Source organism: Wickerhamomyces ciferrii, contig 00006 (assembly GCF_000313485.1).
Source record: "Wickerhamomyces ciferrii WGS project CAIF00000000 data, strain NRRL Y-1031 F-60-10, contig 00006, whole genome shotgun sequence".
NCBI lineage: Eukaryota > Fungi > Ascomycota > Saccharomycetes > Phaffomycetales > Wickerhamomycetaceae > Hansenula > Hansenula ciferrii.
Window position 1 is genome coordinate 62,655 of NW_011887734.1, and position 23,203 is coordinate 85,857.

A 23,203-nucleotide genomic window follows, 5' to 3' on the forward strand; every position below is an offset into this window, starting at 1 on the left:
ATATAGCCATTAACGTAATATTCAAGAGATAATAGTTAATTGATGATATTATAGATAGATAATAGCCAATTTACTCTAATTACTGTTGTTCAGAAGTAACAGTAGCTCCCCACCAATTTCTTTCTGATTGTTTTCAGTCATTTGAGGTCTGCTCATCACAGCTATATCAAAAAATGAGTTGTTTAAGTGAGAATCAGTTTACGACTATATATATATATATGGTGGTCAATGGTCAATAATTCAACTTGTAATTCTGAAAGTTTTTACATTCTTTAAAGTATTTCAAAAGGAAACATCAAAATGGAAAACAATTTATCAATCAAAGATAAATTCTATAGAACCATAAACATTCTAATATAATGAAAAAATTGATTTAAAAACAAAATTACTAACCACTTGGTTTGGGTTTTATGCATCAGGATTTTATTATGATTTTGGTAATTTATCTATTAAAGATAAAATATATAGAACCATACTTATTTTAAATCTAGAAACTACATCTATTAAATTCAAATTAATTACTTTATGGTTTGGATGGTATGCAGCAAGGACATATCTTGTTACTGATTATTATGATGTGTTTATTACAAGGAGCATATGGATGTTTAAAAGATTGTTTATATTCCCAATTGTGTATTATTCATCAATTATATTACATTTTTTAACATTAGTGACGTTTGATAATTTTAAATCATGGTTATATGGTTTAAATTTGATACTAAAACTGTTATAAAAGTATCTCAAAATATTCAAGTTTTAAACATTTCAGTGAATAATATATTCCCCATGGAAATTTTGGAATTAATTGTAAACTATGGTGATTTAAAAGCCTCAACCATGTTAATGATCAATAAGACATTTTTCATAACATTTTCATCAAAACTTTATAAATCTTTACATTTAACAATAGTTCTAAGTAAACTTACCAAAATGAAACTTAATGATACAAATTTTTTAAAATATGGTCCTGATTTATTGAATATACCATGTGATTCATATTCTATATATGAAAGAAATAAGAATAGTAAAAAATTTGATTATGAATTTTTAGATACTGAAATTATTCCAGATCAAATACTTAATGATAAACTTTATGATGATTTAGATCATGAACACCCAAGAACTAAAACCCCAACAGAAGTTCGAAGTTTTTCTAAAATTATTCATATTATTGAAGCAATCATTCATAATCCAAATTCTAAAATGAGATGCTTTATAAAAGAAGTTATTATTGATATCTGTATTTTAGATGGATTTAAAGAACTTTTTGGTATTCAAACAGAAGGTTCTAATTTAATCCGTGAATTAGTTACCAAAACTCAAAACAAAGATATTATTAGTGCTTCAAGTTCAGCTAATAATAGAACTAAAGTTATACCTATTGATGATACTTTCCAAAGAAATAGATGGAATGATTCTTTTGAATCATATGAGAAATTTAAAGAATTCTCAGCTAGGACATATACTGATCCCAAAAAATCTAAAATATTTAATATCTTTCCCCAAAATGTCTATTTTAAAGAATTATTAACTATTTATTTAACTTCCATAAATAATTATCCTACTGAATTAAGAAGATCATTATTTCATATCCAAAATAGAACTCATTTAGACCATTGTAATCATTTTCGATATTGGGAAAAATTAATGAGATTGAAATCAACACGGCCAATTTATAATAGATCAAATCCAAAAACTCGTCAAAATATAACATTTAATTCACAATTATGTGTTGATATAACAAAACGAGAATTTAAAACAAAAGAAGATACTAATGATTTTTTACAAAATTTAATTAAAATTTTTGGTAATCCAAGTTATGTAAAGACAAGTGATTTTAGATCTTCCATATTAATTACAGGTCCAAGAGATTGTAAACCTGAAATAAGTCATCAATTTACTCAGGATGTAATATTTGGAAGTGAAGAGTTGGTTAATTATGATATGTTTATGATATTGTTGAATAAGGGTTGTCATAATAGCTAATAAATTCTAATTAAATCAATATACACTTAAATACCTAATGAAATACATAAAATACCTGCTATCGCAGTCATTTTATAATTTACTCTTCACTTTATTAACAAATAATTCACCTTTGACAATATTTTTACTTAAAGTATTAACAGCAACACCAAACAATTTAGTTTCATTATCATCTAATTCACCCAAGATACCACCTTCAACTTCTTCAACCCCATGAGGGCCTAATCTAATTGGTAAAGAAACATAATTTAATTTAGTCTTATTCTTAACTTCCCTAGCACCTTTGATACCATCATCTAAATAAATAAATGAATCTTCAATTATACCAGATTCACCCTTTAAAGCACGGATTAAACTTTCTGCAAATTTATAACCTGAATAAGCCATTGATAATGTAGCACTACCACCACCATTTTTAGCTTTAACAACTTCATCACCACCAAATTGAACACGATTAACCAAGGCATCTCTTTGACTTGATGATAATTTTTTATAAATTTTTGATGCATTGGATTGAGAATAGATTGGGACAATAGTTTCACCTGAATGACCACCAATAACATTAATATTAACCTTGGAGACATCTAATTCCCCATGGGTATCATATTCTTTAATAAATGAATTTGCACGAACAATATCTAATGTAGTAACACCAAATATTCTCTTAGGGTTGAAAACACCTTTTTGCTTAAAAGTTTCCACCACAATTGGAACAGTTGAATTAACAGGATTTGAAATAACAAGAACATAAGCTTGAGGAGCAGTTTCAGCAATAGCAGAGGCTAAAGATTGAATAATACTTGCATTAATATTAAATAAATCATCTCTAGTCATACCCGGTTTTCTTGGAACACCAGCTGGGATAATAACAACATCAGTACCAGTCAATGCTTGCTTAATAGCTGATTGATCTTCTTTTGATGATGGTTCAAACCCTGTAACTTTAACATTTGTATTAATATGACTTAGATCAGTTGCAACACCTTTTGATAAACGAATATCGTATAATGATAATTCATCAATTTGTGAAGAGAGTTTTAATAAAAGGGATAAAGGTTGACCGATACCTCCTGCTGCTCCTAAGACTGTGACTTTCATATTGGTATTTCTTGTAATTAATAGATTGTTGATCTAGTTGTCAATTGGTAAAGTTTTCATTATTTTCTGGGGAATTCAATTGCTTTTATAAAATTTTCAATTCCTAAAACCTCCGAGAATCGGATACTTGAAATATTAATGAAATAAAGGGTAAATGGAATTATTTAAATAAGAATAAACAAGCGAATTACAATTTATTTATTTATTTATGGTTAATTCAATTGTTATTAGTTTAGTTTAGTTTATTAGTTATGTAATTGTTGATCTTGTTTAGTTCTACTTCTAATTCTAATTCTCCGGGGTTATAGATGAGTAATATGGGTATTAATTATGTATTAATGAGTATTAAAGGTATTATAGTATTAAGTATCTATTAACTATGATGATATCAACCACTCCAATCCTTTGTGTAAACTCTTCAAATCATAAGCACTACACTCTTGAACTTTCCATCTCTCCTGATCCAATTGATTTAATTGTAATAAATCAATAACTCTGGTTTTCAATTCATCAATATTACTCTGTGGTATCAAATCTAATTTATTTAAATAAATCAAAACTTTCAATCCCATCAATTTCTCATTCGATATAATATCATTAAACTCCTTGAAATTCTCTTGTATTCTAGACCAATTTGATAAATCAATAACCCAAATCATTGAATCTAATTTATCAAAATAATTAAACCAAAATGATCTTAGAGTTTTTTGTCCTCCAATATCCCAAATATTTAATTGATTTTGATTAAATTCTAATGTATTTATTTCAAATCCCATTGTTGGTTTTATTTTTGTTGTGTCTTGGTTTAATAATGATGATATTATTGTAGATTTACCAGCATTATCAAGTCCTCTGTATAACTATTAGTATTGGGTTCAATGAGATCAATTGTTGGTTACATACAGCATTAGAATACGTGATTCTTTGTCTTTTAATTTTTGTTTCTTGATTATGCTTAGTAGTCCCATGGTATTATTGGTTATATGATCTATAGTTTATATAGTTGTATTGGTGTATTGATATTAGTTTTGTTAGTATTTTGTTAGTATTTGTTAGTATTTGTTTTACTATGGGATTATTTTTTTCGTGTATAGAAAAGCAAGAAAACCATCAAAACTATCAAAACCATCAAAACTTCACCAACAACAACATCACCAAGACCACAATCATTCAAGTTAACAATGAGTATTAAGTAATGGTTGATATTTTAGATCTATTCAAGAAAAGAAAGTTGAATCATGTAAAAAATGAGGTTCAAATTAATGAAGTTATTGATTTAACTAGTGATGAGATTGATGGTGATGAAGGTATAAAAGAAGAAGGTATAAAAAACACTAAAAAAGAAGGTCAAGGTGATGATGATGGTATTAAAGATGAAGAGCTCAAGGATGATGGTCAAAATAAAGTTGCTGATGATCTAGGTGATCTTGGTGATGCTGATATTGAAATTGCCACTGATATCGCCACTGATATCAATCTAAATGATCCAGATCTAATATCTCAACAATATAACATCTTAAAAACTATGAAACAAGATCTCAGTTGTCCAATTTGTTCATTAAATATTGAAAATTTATCAATATCAAATCGTGAATCTCATGTTGAAGCATGTATTTCAATACCAAAATCAACACCAAAGGTAATAAAGACAAAACCAAAATCACCATCAAAGACAACAAAGACAACAAAGTCAAAGCCAAAGGGAGGTAAACCAAGGGTCCCCAGACAATCAAAACCAATACCAGATTTCAAAATCCTAACATTCAATAACAATTATAAATTAAACGTTGATGGATTCCAATTCCAAGATCACCCCAGTATAGATAAATATTTCCTAAGTCATTATCATTCAGATCATTATATTGGTCTAAGTAAAAAATGGTCCCAGGGAATCATATATACCTCAAAGACAACTTCGAATTTATTACAATCCATAATGAAGATACCCAGTGAAAGAATAATTGGATTGGAATTTGGTATACCTCATGATTTAACTGAACAAATAAAAGTTACATTATTTGATGCAAATCATTGTCCTGGTGGTGCTATTTTCCTTTTTGAAGAATATAATCCAAAAGGTGAAATTATTAAAAGAATTTTACATACTGGAGATTTTAGAGTTTCCAAACAACATTTAGATTTATTTAAAGATATGTTTTTGGATGAAATTTATCTTGATACAACTTATATGAATCCTGTTTATACATTCATGTTACAATCTTTAGTTATTAAACAAACTTGTGAATTTTTGGAAAGTATTATAAACAATACCATAACCAAAAATTCAATATTAAATTATTTTACCCAAAATCAAGATTATTTAATTTTAATTGGTTCTTATTCAATTGGTAAAGAAAAATTATATATTCAATTAGCAAAAACCATTAATTCCAAAATCTTAATAACAAAAGAAAGATATAAATTCCTATCATGTATTGAAAATTTCAACTTGGATATATTTACAACTGACCCCAAGGACCCCAGTGCCAAAATTCAAATCATTTCAATACAAAAATTATCAGATAATAAATTCCTATCCCAATTCTCATCCAAAAAAATCATCAAAATAAAACCAACAGGCTGGTCATTCAATACATTCAAGACCTTAACTGCATCAATAAAAAACAAAACCCCTCAGGAAATCTTAAATCAGGTTCTAACACCAACAACACCATCAACAGATTATAAAACCCAATTATTAAAACAATTTCAAAATTCAAGTTCTTTATCAGTTCCATATTCTGAACATTCAAGTTTTAAAGAATTATCAATCTTGGGTTGTTTTTTAAAATGGGGTGAAATAATACCAACTGTTAATACTACTAATCCAACTTTTCAAGAATGGTTTAATCTTTGGAAGGATAAAAAAATTGATGAAGGTTATATAAATGATTATTATAAAACTACCTAGTGATCAGTGATCAATGATCAAGATTTGTCTTGTTGTCTTTTGTTATATTATGCATGATTTCTTAAAAATGTAGGGACATTCAAATGCAAGACATTTTTAGGAAAAGATTTAATTTCATCTTTGAATATTCTGTTTCAAACTTAATTCCTAGTGGCCTCATATAATATTACAGTGAATACACAAAGAATTGAAATATATATAAACAATTTAAAATTATATAAAAGAAGTAAAATAGCGGTATAGAAATATTTATAAAAACATTAAAAAAAAGATATACAAAGAATTGAAAATAAACGTTATAATAGTAATTGTTCGTAATAGTTGTACCTAATCAATAGGAATTCTTCTATCATCTCCATTACCTTGATTTTTCCTCTTCATCATAATTCTTGTAGCTTCACCTTCATCAAATTTTTTTGTTAATTTACCAAAAAATAAACCACATGCATTACATAAAGATCTTGAACCATATGGACCTCTTCTCCATTCAGGAGTTTCATCAGAACCACATTGGAAACATTTTAAATTTACTTTTATTGATAAATCCTGGTTAATATTACCCTTTGGAGGTTCTTGATCATTTAAATCAATAACGGGTTTTGGTGGGTTTACAACTAATGAAATTGAATCATTTTTAGAATTTGATGAAGAACCATTCGTGGAAGATGTTGTTGATGTTGTTGATAATGATGGTAATTTTGTTGAAGAATTTGATCTTCTTGTTTTATAAAAAGGTTCATGATCTTGTTTCTTCTTTATACCTCCTCCACTAGATGCTCCAGAAATTGATTGATGAATTTTAAAATTTCTTGAATTTGTTCTTGAATGGTTATTTTTCAATCTTTGATTTCTTATGGTTTTAGGAGTCTTGGGGATTGATGGAATTGATTCCATAACTTCTGGTTGTAATTCTTGTTGTTCATCTTCATCATCTTGTTTTTTCTTTAAATTTAACCATTTTTGTAAAACTGATTGAACATAATCAATATCTTGAATTGTATGTTTTAAAGGGACCATAGGAATATTTGATACAAATTCTTTTAAAAACTTTGGAGAAATTTCATTCATCAATTTCCCATCATTTGTTTTATATTCAAAATTTAATTTAATTTTTTCATCAGTTTCCTTAGATTCATTCATTGATTTTTCTAAATGAATTAAAAAATCATAATTAACATCATTAAAAGTATTTGTAATTCTTTTAAATTTATCAATTAAATTTTCCATTGAATGTAAAAAAATTTTATACTCTTCATCTTCAACTTCATTTGAACTTGCAATATCAGCTAATGTACTAAGGGAAGTTTGTGAATCATATGAATCCTTTTTAACATGTTTTGAAGGATATGGAGGATATTGCATTGATAATCTTCTATCATGATTAAAATTCATGGTTGATAATGAAGGGAATTGTTGTTGATTTGGTGGGATTGAAGAATTTGGTGCTGATAATGTATCATTTGATACATTTGCTGTAACATAATTTGGTTCTTGTTTAGGGAATTGATATCTTGTTAATTCACTTGGATATCTTTGTGGCATTAAAGGTCTACCAAATTGTTGTTGCTGAGGAGGTTGATATTGTTGAGGTGGAGGATGAAATGGATGTTGAGGGTGTGGATGATGTGGATGTTGTTGTTGTTGTTGTGGTGGTGGTGGTGGTGGTGGTGGTTGTATATGTGATATTGGAGGTGGTGGAACAGATTGACTTGGATGTTGTGAATGTTGATAAATTGGAACTTGTTGATAAATTGTTTGTTGTTGATGTTGTTGATGAGGAATAAATGATGGAGGTGGAACAGAACTTGAAGCATGAGTAGCTGCTGCTATTGCTGCTGATGATGTTGAATTTGAAACTTGTTGAGCAGCATTTGAAACTGAAACTAATTCATGTTGATTTCTAACTTGATTTGGTGTTTGAATTCCACTATTTGGAGCTGGTGAAGTTTTATTACTTTGATTTGAACTTTCAATTTGTAAATTATTTGAAAAATTTGACGTTAACTCATTAAATGAGGGAAGTCTATAATGTGACATTGTTAGTTCCATTTAGGTACCATATATATATATTTGATTGAATTTAAATCAAAGTATGATTATTGATATGAATCATATATTATCATGTAAAATATAAAATTGTGTGTATAAAAAATTTTAATTCTTTTTAAGAGAGAAACCAAGACGTTTATGGAAAAATTTTTGATCAAGTTTAATCAAGTTAAAACCAGATCATAAGTTTTTCTTAAAAATATTTGTCCAATCTTTTCAATAATAATAAAATTCAAAACTGTGCAGCATTATGATAAAATGTGCTTTGAAATACATAAAATTTTAATTCAATCAACATATAGAAACACATCAAAACATATTGAACCAAATCCGATATCGAATAGAGTCCAAAAAAGAAGTTGATTTATATACATACCTTTGTGAGCTTGTACCAGGTCTGCTCTGTTGAAAAGTCATCATAATCACTCAATAGACTATAGCTATAATAAATTGATGTAATAATATACCTTTTGTCCTTTTTTATAACCTTTCCAACTTTATAATTAAACTTTCCAAACTAGATCAAAAGATTTTACCGAATAAGGTAATAAATGTCCCGGAATGAGTTGAAAAAGAGACAAAAACTCAAAACATATAAGAAGAACCAAATTTCAAATGAAACAAGATGATGATATATCTTGAATTAAATATCTAGAATCTTGATTAGATACAATTAACTCAATCTTGCTTAACTTTATCATATGAGAACAATATTTATAAATAATATCTGATCTTTTGAATATTATGATAAACATATTAAGATCAACTATATTATCATGTATAATTTCCATATTGGATTGTAAAAAAACAAAAGTCCAGATTCGACTAAATTGGAGAAATTTCATTTCCAGAAGTAATCATGATCAACAGAAATTTACACATCTTGACATGTCCAATAATTCATACCATGATATGTAACCTTCAGTAAAATGCCAATGTAAATAAATGTTAGATGTTGAAAAAAAAAAAGATCAACCTTCAGTGATTAAAGCACTTGTTGCATTTGATGATGATTTTGAGAACAAAGAGCAATCTTTTTAACCAAAGAAAGAAGAATAACTTTAAATGTTATTTAAGCCTCATACTTAAACTTGTTTGACAAGTTTCGATTAAACTTGCTGCATATCAATTTCGAAAATTATGGCCCTCAGCTATATTCTCTTGATCATGGGGCACTCTTGATATGGGATTAATTATTCTTTATAGTTAATCTTGATCTTATCAAATACAATATAAAATTATGTCCAGATTCTCTGTGTAGATTAATGCAAGTTTTGAGAATATTTTACCATAAAGAATGGATTCCTCTTTTAACCGTGAAATTTGATCAACAACGAAACAATCAATTACATTGAGAGATTTGTCTGAGACTTAATGTACTCTATCAAGTCTGCACTTTGCCTACCTTATCTCTCTTCTTCTAGCTGTGCATAATTAAAGCATCTTTACCAAAGTGGAAAACGAGTATAAAACATTGAAAACCTAAGCAAACAAACCACCAACAAAACTTCGAAATGAAATAATAACTTCCTTCGTTAACTAAGCATCCATGAACCACCAGACATAAACCTTATTCATCACCTTGACTTGTTGAGTTCATTCAGCATTGTTCAAATTACCTCGTTATTATTTTCTCATGAAAAAAAAGGCCTTTAAAGAGTCTCAAAAAGTAGGTAGATCTGCCCGATTGGGAAGCACGAAAGTGCACTAATTTATTCGAGATCTGAGATCCAATGGAGTGCAGGTATTTGAATTAGAGAAGAATAGCATGGTAGGTTATTCTCGATTGATATGGTGGGTTATGGTTTATGGGGAAGAGTACCATTTGTTTTATACCCAGTGTCGTTTTCTTGAAGGATTTTATGAAATTTATGGCATGATTGTAAAAAAAATTGATTAAAAGAGTGTTCAAATAAGTACAATTCTATAAAAATGAATATTCTATATGATTCAATGTCAAAAGACATGTGTATTATAGTTATATAATAATGAATGTACCATACTTATGAATAAACAATCAAGTAAATCTGATTGAATATCAACACTGTTTTTTGGTAAAAAATATCTCTAAACAGAACAAAGTAGTGGGAAAAATAACATTGATCTAGGCCTCGCTTTGACTCATTATACCACGGTGTAAAGGTATAAGGAGCTTCGAAGAGGTCAAGGATATTGAGAAGTTTGGATATTGAATAAATGATATGGAAGAAATTAAGGGAAAATTCAAAATATAAATCAAAAGAAAGGAGAAACCACAGATGAAATGATCACAATTAGGATATAAAAGATGAACAATTGTATAACCTTATCATGGTTGTCATCAAAAATATCCATTGTTGAAATAAATAAACCATCATTATCACCTTACAATGAGTAAAAATCATCATAAACACACACAAAAAAGGGCTATCCTCACCTTCTCACTAGCACCAACACCATATTATACTCCAAATCACCCATCCATTCATCACAATTCCAATCTCATACCTTTCTTTGTTGTCAAAATATTTGTAAAAGTTGTCAAAATTGTCGAATTTTTCAAATCTTCACCATCGAAATTTTACCGCGAAACCAAAGAATAATCCGGGTAAATTTTGACAATTCGATTAGGGCAAAACAAGATCAATTGAAACTTGTTAAATCAAATCAAACGACAACAATTGGATCAAAAGATCAAGTCAAAAGGATCCAAACAAACCGGTCAATTGATAGCTCAGTGTTTGCAAAGATGCCTCCTCCACCTCCTCCACCGCCTCCTCCAATGGGTGGTCCTCCTCCTCCAGGTCCTCCTCCTTCAATGGGTGGGAAAAGTTCAAAACCTCCATCAAATCCAATGGCTGGAAGAGATGCTTTATTAGGTGATATTAGAAGTGGTACAAAATTGAAAAAAGCTCAAACTAATGATAGAAGTGCTCCTAAAGTTGGTGGGGGTCCAACTGATTCTTCCTCATCAAGTGCACCAACTCCAATGGGGATCCCACCATCAATTCCATCATCAAGACCAGGTAATAATTCAGATTCAAGTGCTGGTGCTCCATCTGCTCCTGCTGTTCCACAAATTGGTGGATTATTTGCTAATGGTATCCCTAAACTAAAGAAACATGTTGTTACAAATGATCATAGTTCCAATACACCAAGTGCTCCATCAATTCCAAGTCTACCCAAATCAAGACCTTCCAAAGATACAAATTCAACTCCATCATCAGCTCCACCACCACCTCCAGTTCCAAATGTAGGAGCACCGCCAATCCCAGGTCAGAATAATTTAAAAGTTCCACCAAGAATACCTAAAAAAAGTGATCATGTTCGTCAAAAATCTACAAGTTCAATAAATTCAATATCAAGTTCAAATTCAAATAATGGTGGTCCACCTCCATTACCTTCAGGTTCAGCACCATCAATCCCAACATCAAGACCAACAAAACAAGCTCCATCAAATGCTGCACCACCTCCACCACCAGGTCCACCTCCACTACCAGGATCTTCAGCTCCAAGTATTCCTTCATCAAGACCAAATCGTTCATCAACATCTATACCAACAGCTCCTTCAGCCCCTGCAGCTCCTCCACCACCACCAATGGCACCACCTGCTCCTTCATTACCATCTAGTGGACCTCCACCACCTCCTCCATTACCATCAACAAATGCTCCTCCAGCTCCTCCAGCTCCTGGCCCACCACCACCACCATCTATCCCAGCTCCATCTTCAAAGAAATCATCAACACCAGCTCCAACACCAAATATAGGAGGTGGTTTACCATTCTTGGCTGAAATTAATAAAAAAAGAGATGATTCGTATGTTGTTGATTCCATACCATCAGGATTCTCAGCTTCAGAACAAACACCAAGTGCTTCAAGCGCTCCAAGTCCACCAGTTCCAAGTCCACCAAAACCACAATCATCAAATACAGGAGGAGGAAATCTTGCAGAAATTATAGCAGCAAAAGTTGGAAATAAAAATAAATCACAAGCTCCAACTCCAATTGCACCACCAATTCCATCCATATCAAAACCATCAACTCCATCAAATGCACCACCTACTCCTCCACCACCTGCCCCTGTTACATCTGCTCCTTCATTACCTTCTGCTCCTCCTCCACCTCCAATGGCTCCACCACCACCATCTATACCATCAACATCAAATACATCACCGGCTCCATCAGCTCCTCCAACTAATTTAGGAGGTGGTTTACCATTTTTAGCAGAAATTCAAAATAAAAGAGATGATAGATTTGTTGTTGATGAAACATCTTCAGGAAATTCCACACCAAACCCATCAGGTCCACCTCCTCCTCCTCCACAATCATCTGCTCCATCATTACCTAGAGCTTCTGCTCCACCTCCGCCACCTGCTCCTGTTCCATCTGCTCCATCATTACCAAAAACATCTGCTCCACCTCCACCACCTCAACCTGCTCCTCCATCACAAGCACCTCCACCACCAGCTTCACCATCGAGAGTATCTACAACTTCATCATTTGGTAAATCTGCTCCTCCTCCACCTCCATCACAAGCTCCACAACAACATGAGTCTCAAAATCAACAGCAGCAACATCATCATCATATACCAGGAGGATCATTTAAACAACGATTATTTGGGAAATCAGCAGCTTCACCACCTTCTTCATCTCAACAACAAGAAATTTCATCAAATACCAAGATTGATAGTTCATTATATACAATAAATGGAGGATCAAATAATGAAAGGATAAAAATTGATGATTCAAGATTTAAATTTATAAATCAGAATGATTTACCTAAACCAAGAGTATTTGAAGGGAAACAAAAATTATATCCTTCTGGGAGAGGTAGTTCAGTTCCATTAAATTTAAGTTTATTTAATTGAGGGAAAAGAGGGACTATGTGTTTATTTTTTGTACATGATTTTGTTTTATTTATAATGACTATATACATGAATCATATTAACGATTAAAATTTATACAGATGTAGATATCTAGTTTAGAAGGTAAGTCTAAACAATACCTAACGGTATTGTGTTTCTAATCACAAGAACCATCTTCCCAACCATCTTTCCATCTTTGTTTCCAAAGATTACAATCAAATTTTGGTTTTCCAACTCTTTCATTAACTTCATTATGAGCATCACATAACCATTTCCCAAATTCTTCTTGTGTTGTGACTTTTGGTTTTGTTTCAGGTTTTTCCATAAAACTTTGAAAACCTTCAGCACACCACCAACATGGATAAATCTTGGAAAAAATATTTAAAAATTGTAACATATCATTTTGTTGTGTTTCATTAGGTTTTGGAGGATATGTTGCAGCTAATGAATGTAAGAAAGTCCATGTTGAACGACCTAATTCATTAACATCTGGTGGACAATCTTTTGGATATGTTGATTCTTTTGATGTTGTAGTGGCACCAATAACAGCAGCTGTTGTACCCGCAGTTGTAGTGGCAGTGGATGAATTTGATGATGATGTTGATGTCTTTGGAGGTGTTATTTTACCAAATCCACCAGTGACACCTAAATTAGCAGATTTAAAATCTAATAAAGTATTACATGAACGACAACTAATTAATTAATAATTAGTAATTGACACAATGAGTATTATTAAATTCATATACTTACGGTTTCCCATTTTCATCATAAATGATTTTTCTCCCCGAGGGACCAAATTCTGGTTTTGATTCTTTTTCAGTTGACATGATTTAAATCTTGGAAACGAGTGGAAGTTTGATTATGAATGAAATGGTGATAAAATTGATAAGATTTAATACTCGGTAAAGATCTTGTATATGGAAAAAAAGAAAATTCGCGGGTGGATATTAAATCTTTAAAAGTTTTATGGTTTATTTCATTATAACAAAAGAACAGAAGAAGTTATAGGCTTATAGAAAACACCATACTGCTCTATATATTTTTATCAAAACAACGATATTAAAAAAATATTAACACATCTATTGAAATTCTTTAAAATTCAATATATGCAAAAAAACAAAGATTGCGATTTCTGTGGATTGAACACAGGACCTTTAGATCTTCAGTCTAACGCTCTCCCGACTGAGCTAAAACCGCGCTTTGATGATTTCTTAATTTTGCTGTTTGACACACTCTGTATATTTGTGTGTCCCATACCGTGTTTTCCCGCAAAAAAAAGTGGGATTCGCTGATCTAAATTTGATTAACGAGAAGAATACGAGATAGAAAAAGTTTTTATTGACGTAGTTGATGATGGAATACTTCACAGATAAGTATAAATAGATGGGTTCAAAGGATCGATACTTCAGAAGGCCAAGTATTCCCCTTGCTAATATTAAGATCTCCCTTCCAATCAGACCCTTCTATACTTCTACACAGCTCAGAGATCAAAAAGACCCTTGATTAGCACCCTTCTAGAAGATGATCATCAAAACTCTGCCCTGTTAAAACTCTTAAATCCCTTAAAACAGCTATTACTTTAAAACTCTGCCACTAATCACTTTACGTAATACTTGATCTTATTTAACAGTAATATTGTATATGTAAGTAATTAAAATTGCGCCTATATTGTGTAAATTGTGAAGTCTTGGAGGATCATCAAAAACCATTTCAAATACGATAAAACCGTGGTTATTTGAATGAAGTATAGGTTTATTTACCCGTTGAACATACCTTATAGCTCATTATCAAGGCTTTGAATAGTCCTTATTATTACAATCATCACAAGTTATTTGATTTCCTGTGAAAATTGTTTTTGATCATTGGTTTATAGCCCACGATTTGAATTGTCTTGGTGCTTTGATGCATTCCCGGTAAATTCTATTATATATCAACACCAGAAATTCCAATAAACAACAACAACAATGGTGATATTTTAGTGACTATAGGCTATAAAGAACCATCATGAAACTATCTTCACTACTATCAATCACTGGATTGCTTTCATTCGCAATTGCTAAGAACATTGCAGGTATCCAAGGTTTAAATTTCCAAATATCAAAAGGTGATTCATTCGCCACTTCACATAATTCTAAAAAACCATATTTAATCAAGAGAGATGGCCCCGAGGGAACTATTGAAACTGAATTAATAAATGAAATATCTTTTTATTCTGTGAATTTAAGAATTGGGGATCATGAAGATGAAGTTACTGTGCTTGTTGATACTGGGTCTTCAGATCTTTGGGTTACAGGTTCAAATAATCCATATTGTTCAACAGGTTCAAATTCAAGAAGAGAACTAGGTGGTGAAGGTCAATCAAAGGGAAGATTAATTAGTGATTTGAATATACCCAATCTAGATAATATTCATAAAAAACCAGATTCAACTAATAATGGTGGGACACAAGGTTCTCAAACAAGACCAAGTTCATCACAAGCTACAATAGATTGTTCAGAACATGGAACATTTGATATAAGTGGTTCATCATCATTTCAATCCAATAATACAGATTTTTATATCGTTTATGCTGATAGAACTTTTGCTCGTGGAACATGGGGTTATGATAATGTTAATGTTGGTGGAACAAATGTATCAAGTTTATCATTTGCTGTAGCAAATCAAACAAATTCCACTGTTGGTGTGTTAGGTATTGGCCTTGAGGAGTTAGAAACCACATATTCTGGAACTTCAAATAGAGGGTCTCCATATAGGTATAGAAATTTACCATCTCAATTAGTTCAAGATCAATTAATTAATAAGAGAGTTTATTCATTATTCTTGGATTCAAGTGATGCAGATTCGGGTACTATATTATTTGGTGGTGTTGATCATTCAAAATATTCAGGTACGTTAATAACAGTACCAATGATTAATACATTACAATCTCGTGGATTCCAAAATGTTATAAGATTAGAAATTACACTTTCTGGGGTTGGATTACAAAATGATCGTACTGAAAGAACAGTGACTACACAACGTTATCCTGCATTATTGGATTCGGGGACTACTTTAACTTATATGCCTTCTCAGTTGGTTAGACAAATTGCTAGTGTATTGAATGCAGATTATTCAAGAAGTACAGGTTATTATATAACAAGATGTTATGGTGCCAATGATGGATATATAGTTTATAATTTCCAAGGTAAATTGATTCATGTCCCATTACAAGATATTGTCTTGAGAACTTCAACATCAAATTCTCAATGTGTCCTTGGGTTATTTGAATCTGGTGATGATTCATTAATCTTGGGAGATTCATTTTTAAGATCAGCTTATGTTGTTTATGATTTAGATGATTTAGAAATTTCCCTTGCACAAGCTAATTATGATTCAGGGGATTCACAATTTGAAGTTATTTCAGATTCTGTACCAAGTGCTTCCAGGGCTTCAGATTATAGTTCTACATGGGAAGAAAATGATAGTAGAAGAACTGATGATTCAAATGGTAATATTTTCACAAATTCTGATGAAAGTCAAGCAGTTTCAACAAGTGCTGGTGGTGGGAATGATAATAGAAGTGGTTCATCAAGTACAAGTTCTAGAGCATCATCAACTAGTAGTTCTGGGATTGGATCAAGTTCAAATTCAAATACTGGTAATAATAGAGATAGTTCAGCTTCAAATTTACAAAATTCATCTTGGTTAATGATTTTAATGATTTTTGGGTTAACAATTGGTGTTATTAGTATTTAATCTAATTCTTGCTTATGATATGTATAATGCTTAATGCTTATGAGTTTGTGAACTACGTGTAGTAAATTAACAATATATGTCATCATGTCGTCATTAACTAAACTTTAATATTTAATACGATATATTCAATTCTGCATAAATCATGATATACGTCGTTAAGATTTAAACAATTTAACATATCCGATAAGATATCATCATATTAACATATATATTACAGATCTTTACATTTTGGACAAATGAGACAAATTTTGTGAAAACTTCTCATAAAATGATCTCATAAATAACTCATGGAAATCTCTTAAATAAGTAAATCTTTAAAGATCTAATCTTGATAGCTCTCATTTTCTGAGAAGTTTATACTGATTTCCTATATAAGATCGACCGAGACCCTTACTTTACCAATCATAAAAACGGCAATTCACCAACAACAACAATCTACAATACTCTATATAGCACAGTACAATATCTCTCAGATTTACAACTAATCCCTTACCAATTCCACCAATTAAATGTAAAAATTCATAAATTTAATGGAGATATTGACGTAAATCCTATTAAATCCTTATATAATCACCCGTACAAAACTTACATAATCACCGCAAAAAACGGTTTTTTCAAGATTTTTTTTTTTTTTTTAATTTTATTTTTAGCGTATGGAATTTCAATTTTGATTGTCAATGGGTCAAAAATGAAACATTTGGAAACATTCTCAACGTGAATTACAAAGAAAAGAAATAGAGGATCTGGTATTCTCATCTTTTTGGTTGTTGTTGGTTATTGGATTATTGAGAAGATACTCGGTTTTGGAAAAGATTTGAGTGGTTTCTAGTTGGTAATTGTGGGTTTTCAGATATTAATTATTCACGTATTCACCGCCTCTTTTACTGCGCGTTTGCTAATATTATAATTAATTTTGGTTTTACTTGGTTTTTACTTGGTTTTACTAGTTTTACTTGGTTTTAAAAGCTTATAGACTATTGATTGAATAGAGAATAAAGAGTATTATAACAATGAAATTACTATCTTTACTTTCACTAGGTTTCCTTGCATCAAATGTCATTGCTAAAAACATTGCAGGTGTTCAAGGTTTCAATTTTGATATAAGTAGAGGTGATGATTATTTATCAAGTCATAAAGATAAGAGAACAAGATTTGTTAAAAGAGATTCTCCAGATGGTACTATACAGACTACATTAGAAAATGAAAAATCATTTTATTCAGTTAGTTTATTAATTGGTGATCATACTGAAAATGTTACTGTACTTATTGATACTGGTTCTTCAGATCTTTGGGTTACAGGTTCAAATAATCCATATTGTTCAAGTGGTGGAAGTTCTTCAAGTTCATCAGGTTCATCAAATTCAAATAAATTTAGAAGTTTAGATTTCCTTAATGAAAATGTTAATGTAACTTTAGGTCATCGTCGTCCAATAGCTCAAAAAGATATTGGTGAAGGTGGTAATGGAGGTGGTGGATCACCATTCCAAACTCAATCAGCTTCTGCATCAAATTTAGCTTCTCAAACTCAAGTAGATTCTTCACAAGCAACAATAGATTGTTCAGAATATGGTACATTTGATGTTGAATCTTCTTCAACTTTTAAATCAAATAATACAGAATTTTATATTGTTTATGGTGATGGTTCATTTGCTTATGGTACTTGGGGTCATGATGATGTTACTGTTGGTGGTACAAAAGTTTCAAGCTTATCATTTGCAGTTGCTAATGAAACAAATTCTACTGTGGGTGTTTTGGGGATTGGTTTAGAAGGTTTAGAAACTACTTCATCAGGTTCCTCAGCTTCGAGTGGCAATTCTTATACATATCCAAATTTCCCTTCAAAATTAGTTCAAGATGGTTTAATTAACAAGAGAGTTTATTCATTATTTTTAGATTCAAGTGATGCTGACTCGGGTACTATATTATTTGGTGGTGTTGATCATTCAAAATATTCAGGTACTCTTATTACAGTTCCATTAATTAATACATTAGAATCTAGAGGTTTTAGTGAAATTTTAAAATTAGAAATTACCCTTTCAGGTATTGGTTTAGAAAATGATGATAATCAAGAAACTATTACAACAACTCAAATCCCTGCATTATTAGATTCAGGTACAACATTAACTTATATGCCTTCATCTGTTATTAGTCAAATTGCAAGTAAATTAAATGCAGATTATTCAAGAACCTCGGGTTATTATATTACAAAATGTTATGGATCAAATGATGGTTATATAGTTTATGATTTCCAAGGTAAATTAATTCGTGTTCCATTACAAGATATTGTTTTACAAACTTCATCATCAAGTTCACAATGTGTCCTAGGGTTATTTGATTCAGGTGATGATTCCATAATATTAGGTGATTCATTTTTAAGATCAGCATATGTTGTTTATAATTTAGATGATTTAGAAATTTCATTAGCACAAGCTGAATATACTGATGATTCAGATATTGAAGTTGTATCTGATTCAGTTCCAAGTGCTTCAAGAGCTGCTGCATATAGTTCATCATGGTCATCACAAGCAAGTTTAAGTACTGGTGGTGATATTTTCACAAATTCTGATGATTCACAAATTGCATCTTCTGGTAGTTCAGGTGGTTCACCAAGAAGTTCAAGATCTAGTGGATCAAATTCAAGATCTACTTCAACTTCTTCAAGTGGTTCAAGTTCAAGTGGATCATCATCAAGCTCAAATTCTGATAAATCAAGTGATGCTTCAATCTTGATGAATTCATTATGGAGTTTTGTTTCAGTTTCCATGGTTTTAACATTTGGTTTAATTTGTCTATGAATAATTAAAAGTTTTGATAAGATGTTGAATATACACAAATATATATATATAGTTCATTAGATATGAATTCAAAATAAAAAATACATGCTTTTCTTTGTGCTTTATAATTATTCATCTTGTAAAATACCCTTAAAGTAGAACTTGGATCTGATTATCAGCACTTTTTGCTTATACTGCTTACTAAGAATACACGTCCTACACGGACTTAGTCGGTTTTAATTCAAAGAGCTCAAATAACTTCAAAACAACCAAAACATCAATTTTTTAGTAGACAAAAGGGTGATTAAATCAAGTTAGTATGCACTTTTGGGCTTATATTATGCATATGAGTAATAATTTCTTTATATTTTTGAGTTTGAAATTTTGAAAATATTTGATGAATGGTTTTTTGAAGTTAATTTAAGATTTATTAGATGTATATTATTTGAAATCTTTTAATTTCATGGAAATTTAAACAGCAGGTTTAAGTGATTTTAAAGTATAGATATAGTATTTGATATCCAATCTCACTATATATGGTCTTTTTAAAAGATATAACACTCAATTGATTGATATTTTAAACATTTAATTTAAAATATCAGTATCTGATTATATAATCATTTTCGACATTTTTCTGCATATTTAAAGATTTGAATTTTTTCCTTGATTTTAAACTTTCTTTCTAATATTAATTTGAATATATCAAGATATATTATATATCAGATAAAGCCTTTTTGTTAGTTTTGATTTGTGTTTTGCTATATAATTAAAAATTCGTTAGCAGTGTTTTCCTATGTTTCTCAAATTATAATTCATGAATATTGTCTTTATTGTTGTTGATAGTTTATTAAAAAGGGGAGATTAATTATTACCCCTGATATTGACTATAGATCATTATATAAATTCACATTAATAATAAATTATGCTAATTACTTATATTTCATGTTTGATTAATAACTGAGATGGTTATTTTGATCAACTGATATTTGTTTAATAAGCTATTATATTTTTCAAGTGATTTTATTGTAGTCTTTAGTACTATTACGATATCTAATATAAGGATCAACTTATAGCGATAAAATATATACATTTAACGATGAAAAATATATCTCTGTTTTTAACAACAACATTGAATTTCCATTCATATTTTATATACTGATTTCTCTTGATTAATGTCAAGTTCTTAACCATATTTAATTTAATAATATTTTTTTTAAAGGTTATATTAATGTATATTATAAATTTAAGTTAACTATATTTAAGAGAGTTTCAACGTCTTCCTTTGATTACATAACATACAACAAACTCAAAAATTTGAAAATTGGACACAACTCAGTTAATTCAATTTGAAAACAATTGACATGAGAATCATTAATTAATTCTTTGATTAGTTGCTTTTTACTTGGGCGTTTGATCTCCCATGGGTATTTTATTTTGATCGCTGCAATAAACACATTTTTTATGATCTTTTCCTTATATGCTTGAGATAGTTTCTTTTGCCCACCGGCCAATTAATTTTATTATAAATGACAAATGAGAACTCAAAAACATGGTCAATTATATATATAATTTAATCATATTATTCAAGAGTATTTATCATGTATGATTCATGTCCTAGGACCATTCTGATCATCTGATATTACAATTTCTTGGAATACATGTTTTTCATACAAGTTTCGATATTGTAGTAACTACGAATAAACAACTCTTTCAAAAATGAACATTCAAGATGGACATTAACAACCACCTATCTAAAAAGACCAGTGAGTATCGATTAATGTCTCTCGAATGATTGTGTATATTAGATATATGTATGAATAACAGGTATCATAGAGATCCAACAACAATTTTTGATATTTTCTTTACTTAATGTATACTAAAAAATCATAAAATATTGTATATGGATCAAATTGGTAATTAAATATATATGATCAAAAAGACTTCAAAACAATAATTTATACTTTTCGAGTTTAACAGTATAGCTGCCACCAAAATATGCAACACCTGATGTTTAACAAGATGTACTTAAACAAAATAGAATTGTAGTACAGCTAGTAGGAATTGTACTTACTACTTTGTATATGAAAATTTTAAATTTTAAATTTGTAGTATCTGATCTCGATATTTTTCTGATTACATAACAAACGACTTTGACGTAGTTCATTTCGAAATTCAAATGCTTTATGTATTGATCATTGTTGATGCCTATCAGCATGCATTGGCTTCTTTGAAAGGTTTGTTTCTACACTCAGACATCCATATTTTGATAGATCATAATGCTCTGGAGGTCTGGAGCTCCCTCAATCCAAATAAGCCCATAAATTGGCCAGATTTGACAATTATTAAATCAAACAAATATTATTCATAAGTTATTGTTAATTATGAATCAGTTGAACTCTGTATACTTACAATAATCGTATACCGAATAAACAAAATCATGCTATTTGACTTATATTTTATGAATGATTAATAGTTTTTCTATTTGGATCTTCTGATATTTGTTAATTTAATAGATGATGACGTTATTATTATTATTTTATGATTTATCGTACATTTGTAGTGAATTAAATGTTGATACTAGTATAAGCTACACCAATGACCAAGTTTATGATATAAACACTGTATATCTTTATTTACTTTCAAAAACAAACTTGGTGTAATACTCAAAAAGAATATAATGAAACTACAGATTCTATATTATACATCTATAAACTCTACAGACTTAACGCACTACTGTGAGATATAAGGTTACTCTTAGTGAAATTTCTTATCCTGTAAGTATCCTTGAGTCCTGACCTCTTGGCATCTGAAGTTTAGTTATATGATATAACTTATTACTTTCAAGGTTGATAAAATTGATCACTTTATGATGCCAGGTCTCAAATGGACACATTGACTTCAATCATCAATTTTGAATCAAGATATTTTGAATTTCGAAATCATATTTTTCGAAATTAAATTTGTGATTTTGAGTTATGGTTTATTTCTTTATTTAAAATTTACCAGACCTCTGGTTTATTTACCATAACTCTAATCTTAATTCCATATTTTTGAATATAGGAATTTGAGAATTTGGGAATGGGTGATTTAAGTGAATGTCATTCCCATTCCCATATTTAGATACCCTTTGTTTTTTGGATATTCAAGGATTCTTGCCTAATAGACATAATAATAACTCTCAGTTCAAGATCATTCATCATGATTGAACTTTATTTCATAATCTGATGGTGGTTGACCATTTAGATATGAATGTAAGATGGAAGATTTTTGATATCTAGATTTATTGTGACTATTTTGACCAAAACTTGTATAGTTCTGGTTCTTAGCACAATATTCAATCTTTAGCATTTCTTCAATTTGTGGTGGATCTATAATTTTCATAGAGCATACCTTGTATGGTATATCAACCTTGTACATTAGCCTATGATGGATTTTCATGGATTATTTCAAGCTGAAAACCCCAAATGTTGGTTTTTTTGGAATTGTATAAGTGAATTATATCTTAGTTTTCAATTTTCATAACCCATTGTTGATCAAATTGATTCAAAACAAAATTTCTCATCTGAAAGAAGTGCCGTTCTCCATCTGAGTTCTTGAATTTCACAATTTGATAGATCAACTTTGATATGGGGACCAATAATTGAAACTTTAATTATTCTGCTTCATTTGAAAAATGTGAATCTCTAAACGTATGTTAGTAGTATCAATGTGCCAAAATTTTGGTTAAACAACCATTTATTAAACTAAAGAATATAACATACTTTTCTTTATTGACGTTTAAGAGCAATTATCATCTCTTGAATATGG

The 23,203-nt window shown here is 30.0% G+C and overlaps 10 protein-coding genes across 10 annotated transcripts; 5 read left to right on the plus strand and 5 right to left on the minus strand.

Moving 5' to 3' along the window:
• Positions 1 to 693: 693 nt before the first annotated feature.
• Positions 694 to 1,986, plus strand: BN7_333 (uncharacterized protein; the record flags this gene model as incomplete). The annotated part of the gene is made up of 1 exon (XM_011279057.1): positions 694 to 1,986. One exon carries the CDS (start codon positions 694 to 696, stop codon positions 1,984 to 1,986), a length of 1,293 nt encoding a protein of 430 aa, XP_011277359.1.
• A 72-nt stretch (positions 1,987 to 2,058) lies between these two features.
• On the minus strand, positions 2,059 to 3,084 carry MDH2 (malate dehydrogenase; the record flags this gene model as incomplete). The annotated part of the gene is made up of 1 exon (XM_011279058.1): positions 2,059 to 3,084. The coding sequence occupies one exon, from the start codon at positions 3,082 to 3,084 to the stop codon at positions 2,059 to 2,061; it is 1,026 nt and encodes a 341-aa protein (XP_011277360.1).
• Positions 3,085 to 3,461: 377 nt separating this feature from the next.
• Positions 3,462 to 3,860, minus strand: ARF5 (ADP-ribosylation factor; the record flags this gene model as incomplete). Its single annotated transcript, XM_011279059.1, has 1 exon — positions 3,462 to 3,860. One exon carries the CDS (start codon positions 3,858 to 3,860, stop codon positions 3,462 to 3,464), a length of 399 nt encoding a protein of 132 aa, XP_011277361.1.
• A 419-nt stretch (positions 3,861 to 4,279) lies between these two features.
• On the plus strand, positions 4,280 to 5,995 carry PSO2 (DNA cross-link repair protein PSO2; the record flags this gene model as incomplete). Its single annotated transcript, XM_011279060.1, has 1 exon — positions 4,280 to 5,995. One exon carries the CDS (start codon positions 4,280 to 4,282, stop codon positions 5,993 to 5,995), a length of 1,716 nt encoding a protein of 571 aa, XP_011277362.1.
• A 327-nt stretch (positions 5,996 to 6,322) lies between these two features.
• On the minus strand, positions 6,323 to 8,032 carry BN7_337 (uncharacterized protein; the record flags this gene model as incomplete). The annotated part of the gene is made up of 1 exon (XM_011279061.1): positions 6,323 to 8,032. The coding sequence occupies one exon, from the start codon at positions 8,030 to 8,032 to the stop codon at positions 6,323 to 6,325; it is 1,710 nt and encodes a 569-aa protein (XP_011277363.1).
• Positions 8,033 to 10,772: 2,740 nt separating this feature from the next.
• On the plus strand, positions 10,773 to 12,890 carry BN7_338 (WH2 domain-containing protein; the record flags this gene model as incomplete). Its single annotated transcript, XM_011279062.1, has 1 exon — positions 10,773 to 12,890. One exon carries the CDS (start codon positions 10,773 to 10,775, stop codon positions 12,888 to 12,890), a length of 2,118 nt encoding a protein of 705 aa, XP_011277364.1.
• A 154-nt stretch (positions 12,891 to 13,044) lies between these two features.
• On the minus strand, positions 13,045 to 13,656 carry ERV1 (flavin-linked sulfhydryl oxidase; the record flags this gene model as incomplete). The annotated part of the gene is made up of 2 exons (XM_011279063.1): positions 13,045 to 13,553; positions 13,638 to 13,656. 2 exons carry the CDS (start codon positions 13,654 to 13,656, stop codon positions 13,045 to 13,047), a joined length of 528 nt encoding a protein of 175 aa, XP_011277365.1.
• Positions 13,657 to 14,891: 1,235 nt separating this feature from the next.
• Positions 14,892 to 16,622, plus strand: BN7_340 (pepsin-like aspartic protease; the record flags this gene model as incomplete). The annotated part of the gene is made up of 1 exon (XM_011279064.1): positions 14,892 to 16,622. The coding sequence occupies one exon, from the start codon at positions 14,892 to 14,894 to the stop codon at positions 16,620 to 16,622; it is 1,731 nt and encodes a 576-aa protein (XP_011277366.1).
• A 1,010-nt stretch (positions 16,623 to 17,632) lies between these two features.
• Positions 17,633 to 19,417, plus strand: BN7_341 (pepsin-like aspartic protease; the record flags this gene model as incomplete). Its single annotated transcript, XM_011279065.1, has 1 exon — positions 17,633 to 19,417. The coding sequence occupies one exon, from the start codon at positions 17,633 to 17,635 to the stop codon at positions 19,415 to 19,417; it is 1,785 nt and encodes a 594-aa protein (XP_011277367.1).
• Positions 19,418 to 22,585: 3,168 nt separating this feature from the next.
• Positions 22,586 to 22,834, minus strand: BN7_342 (uncharacterized protein; the record flags this gene model as incomplete). Its single annotated transcript, XM_011279066.1, has 1 exon — positions 22,586 to 22,834. The coding sequence occupies one exon, from the start codon at positions 22,832 to 22,834 to the stop codon at positions 22,586 to 22,588; it is 249 nt and encodes an 82-aa protein (XP_011277368.1).
• Between the last annotated feature and the right edge of the window lie 369 nt (positions 22,835 to 23,203).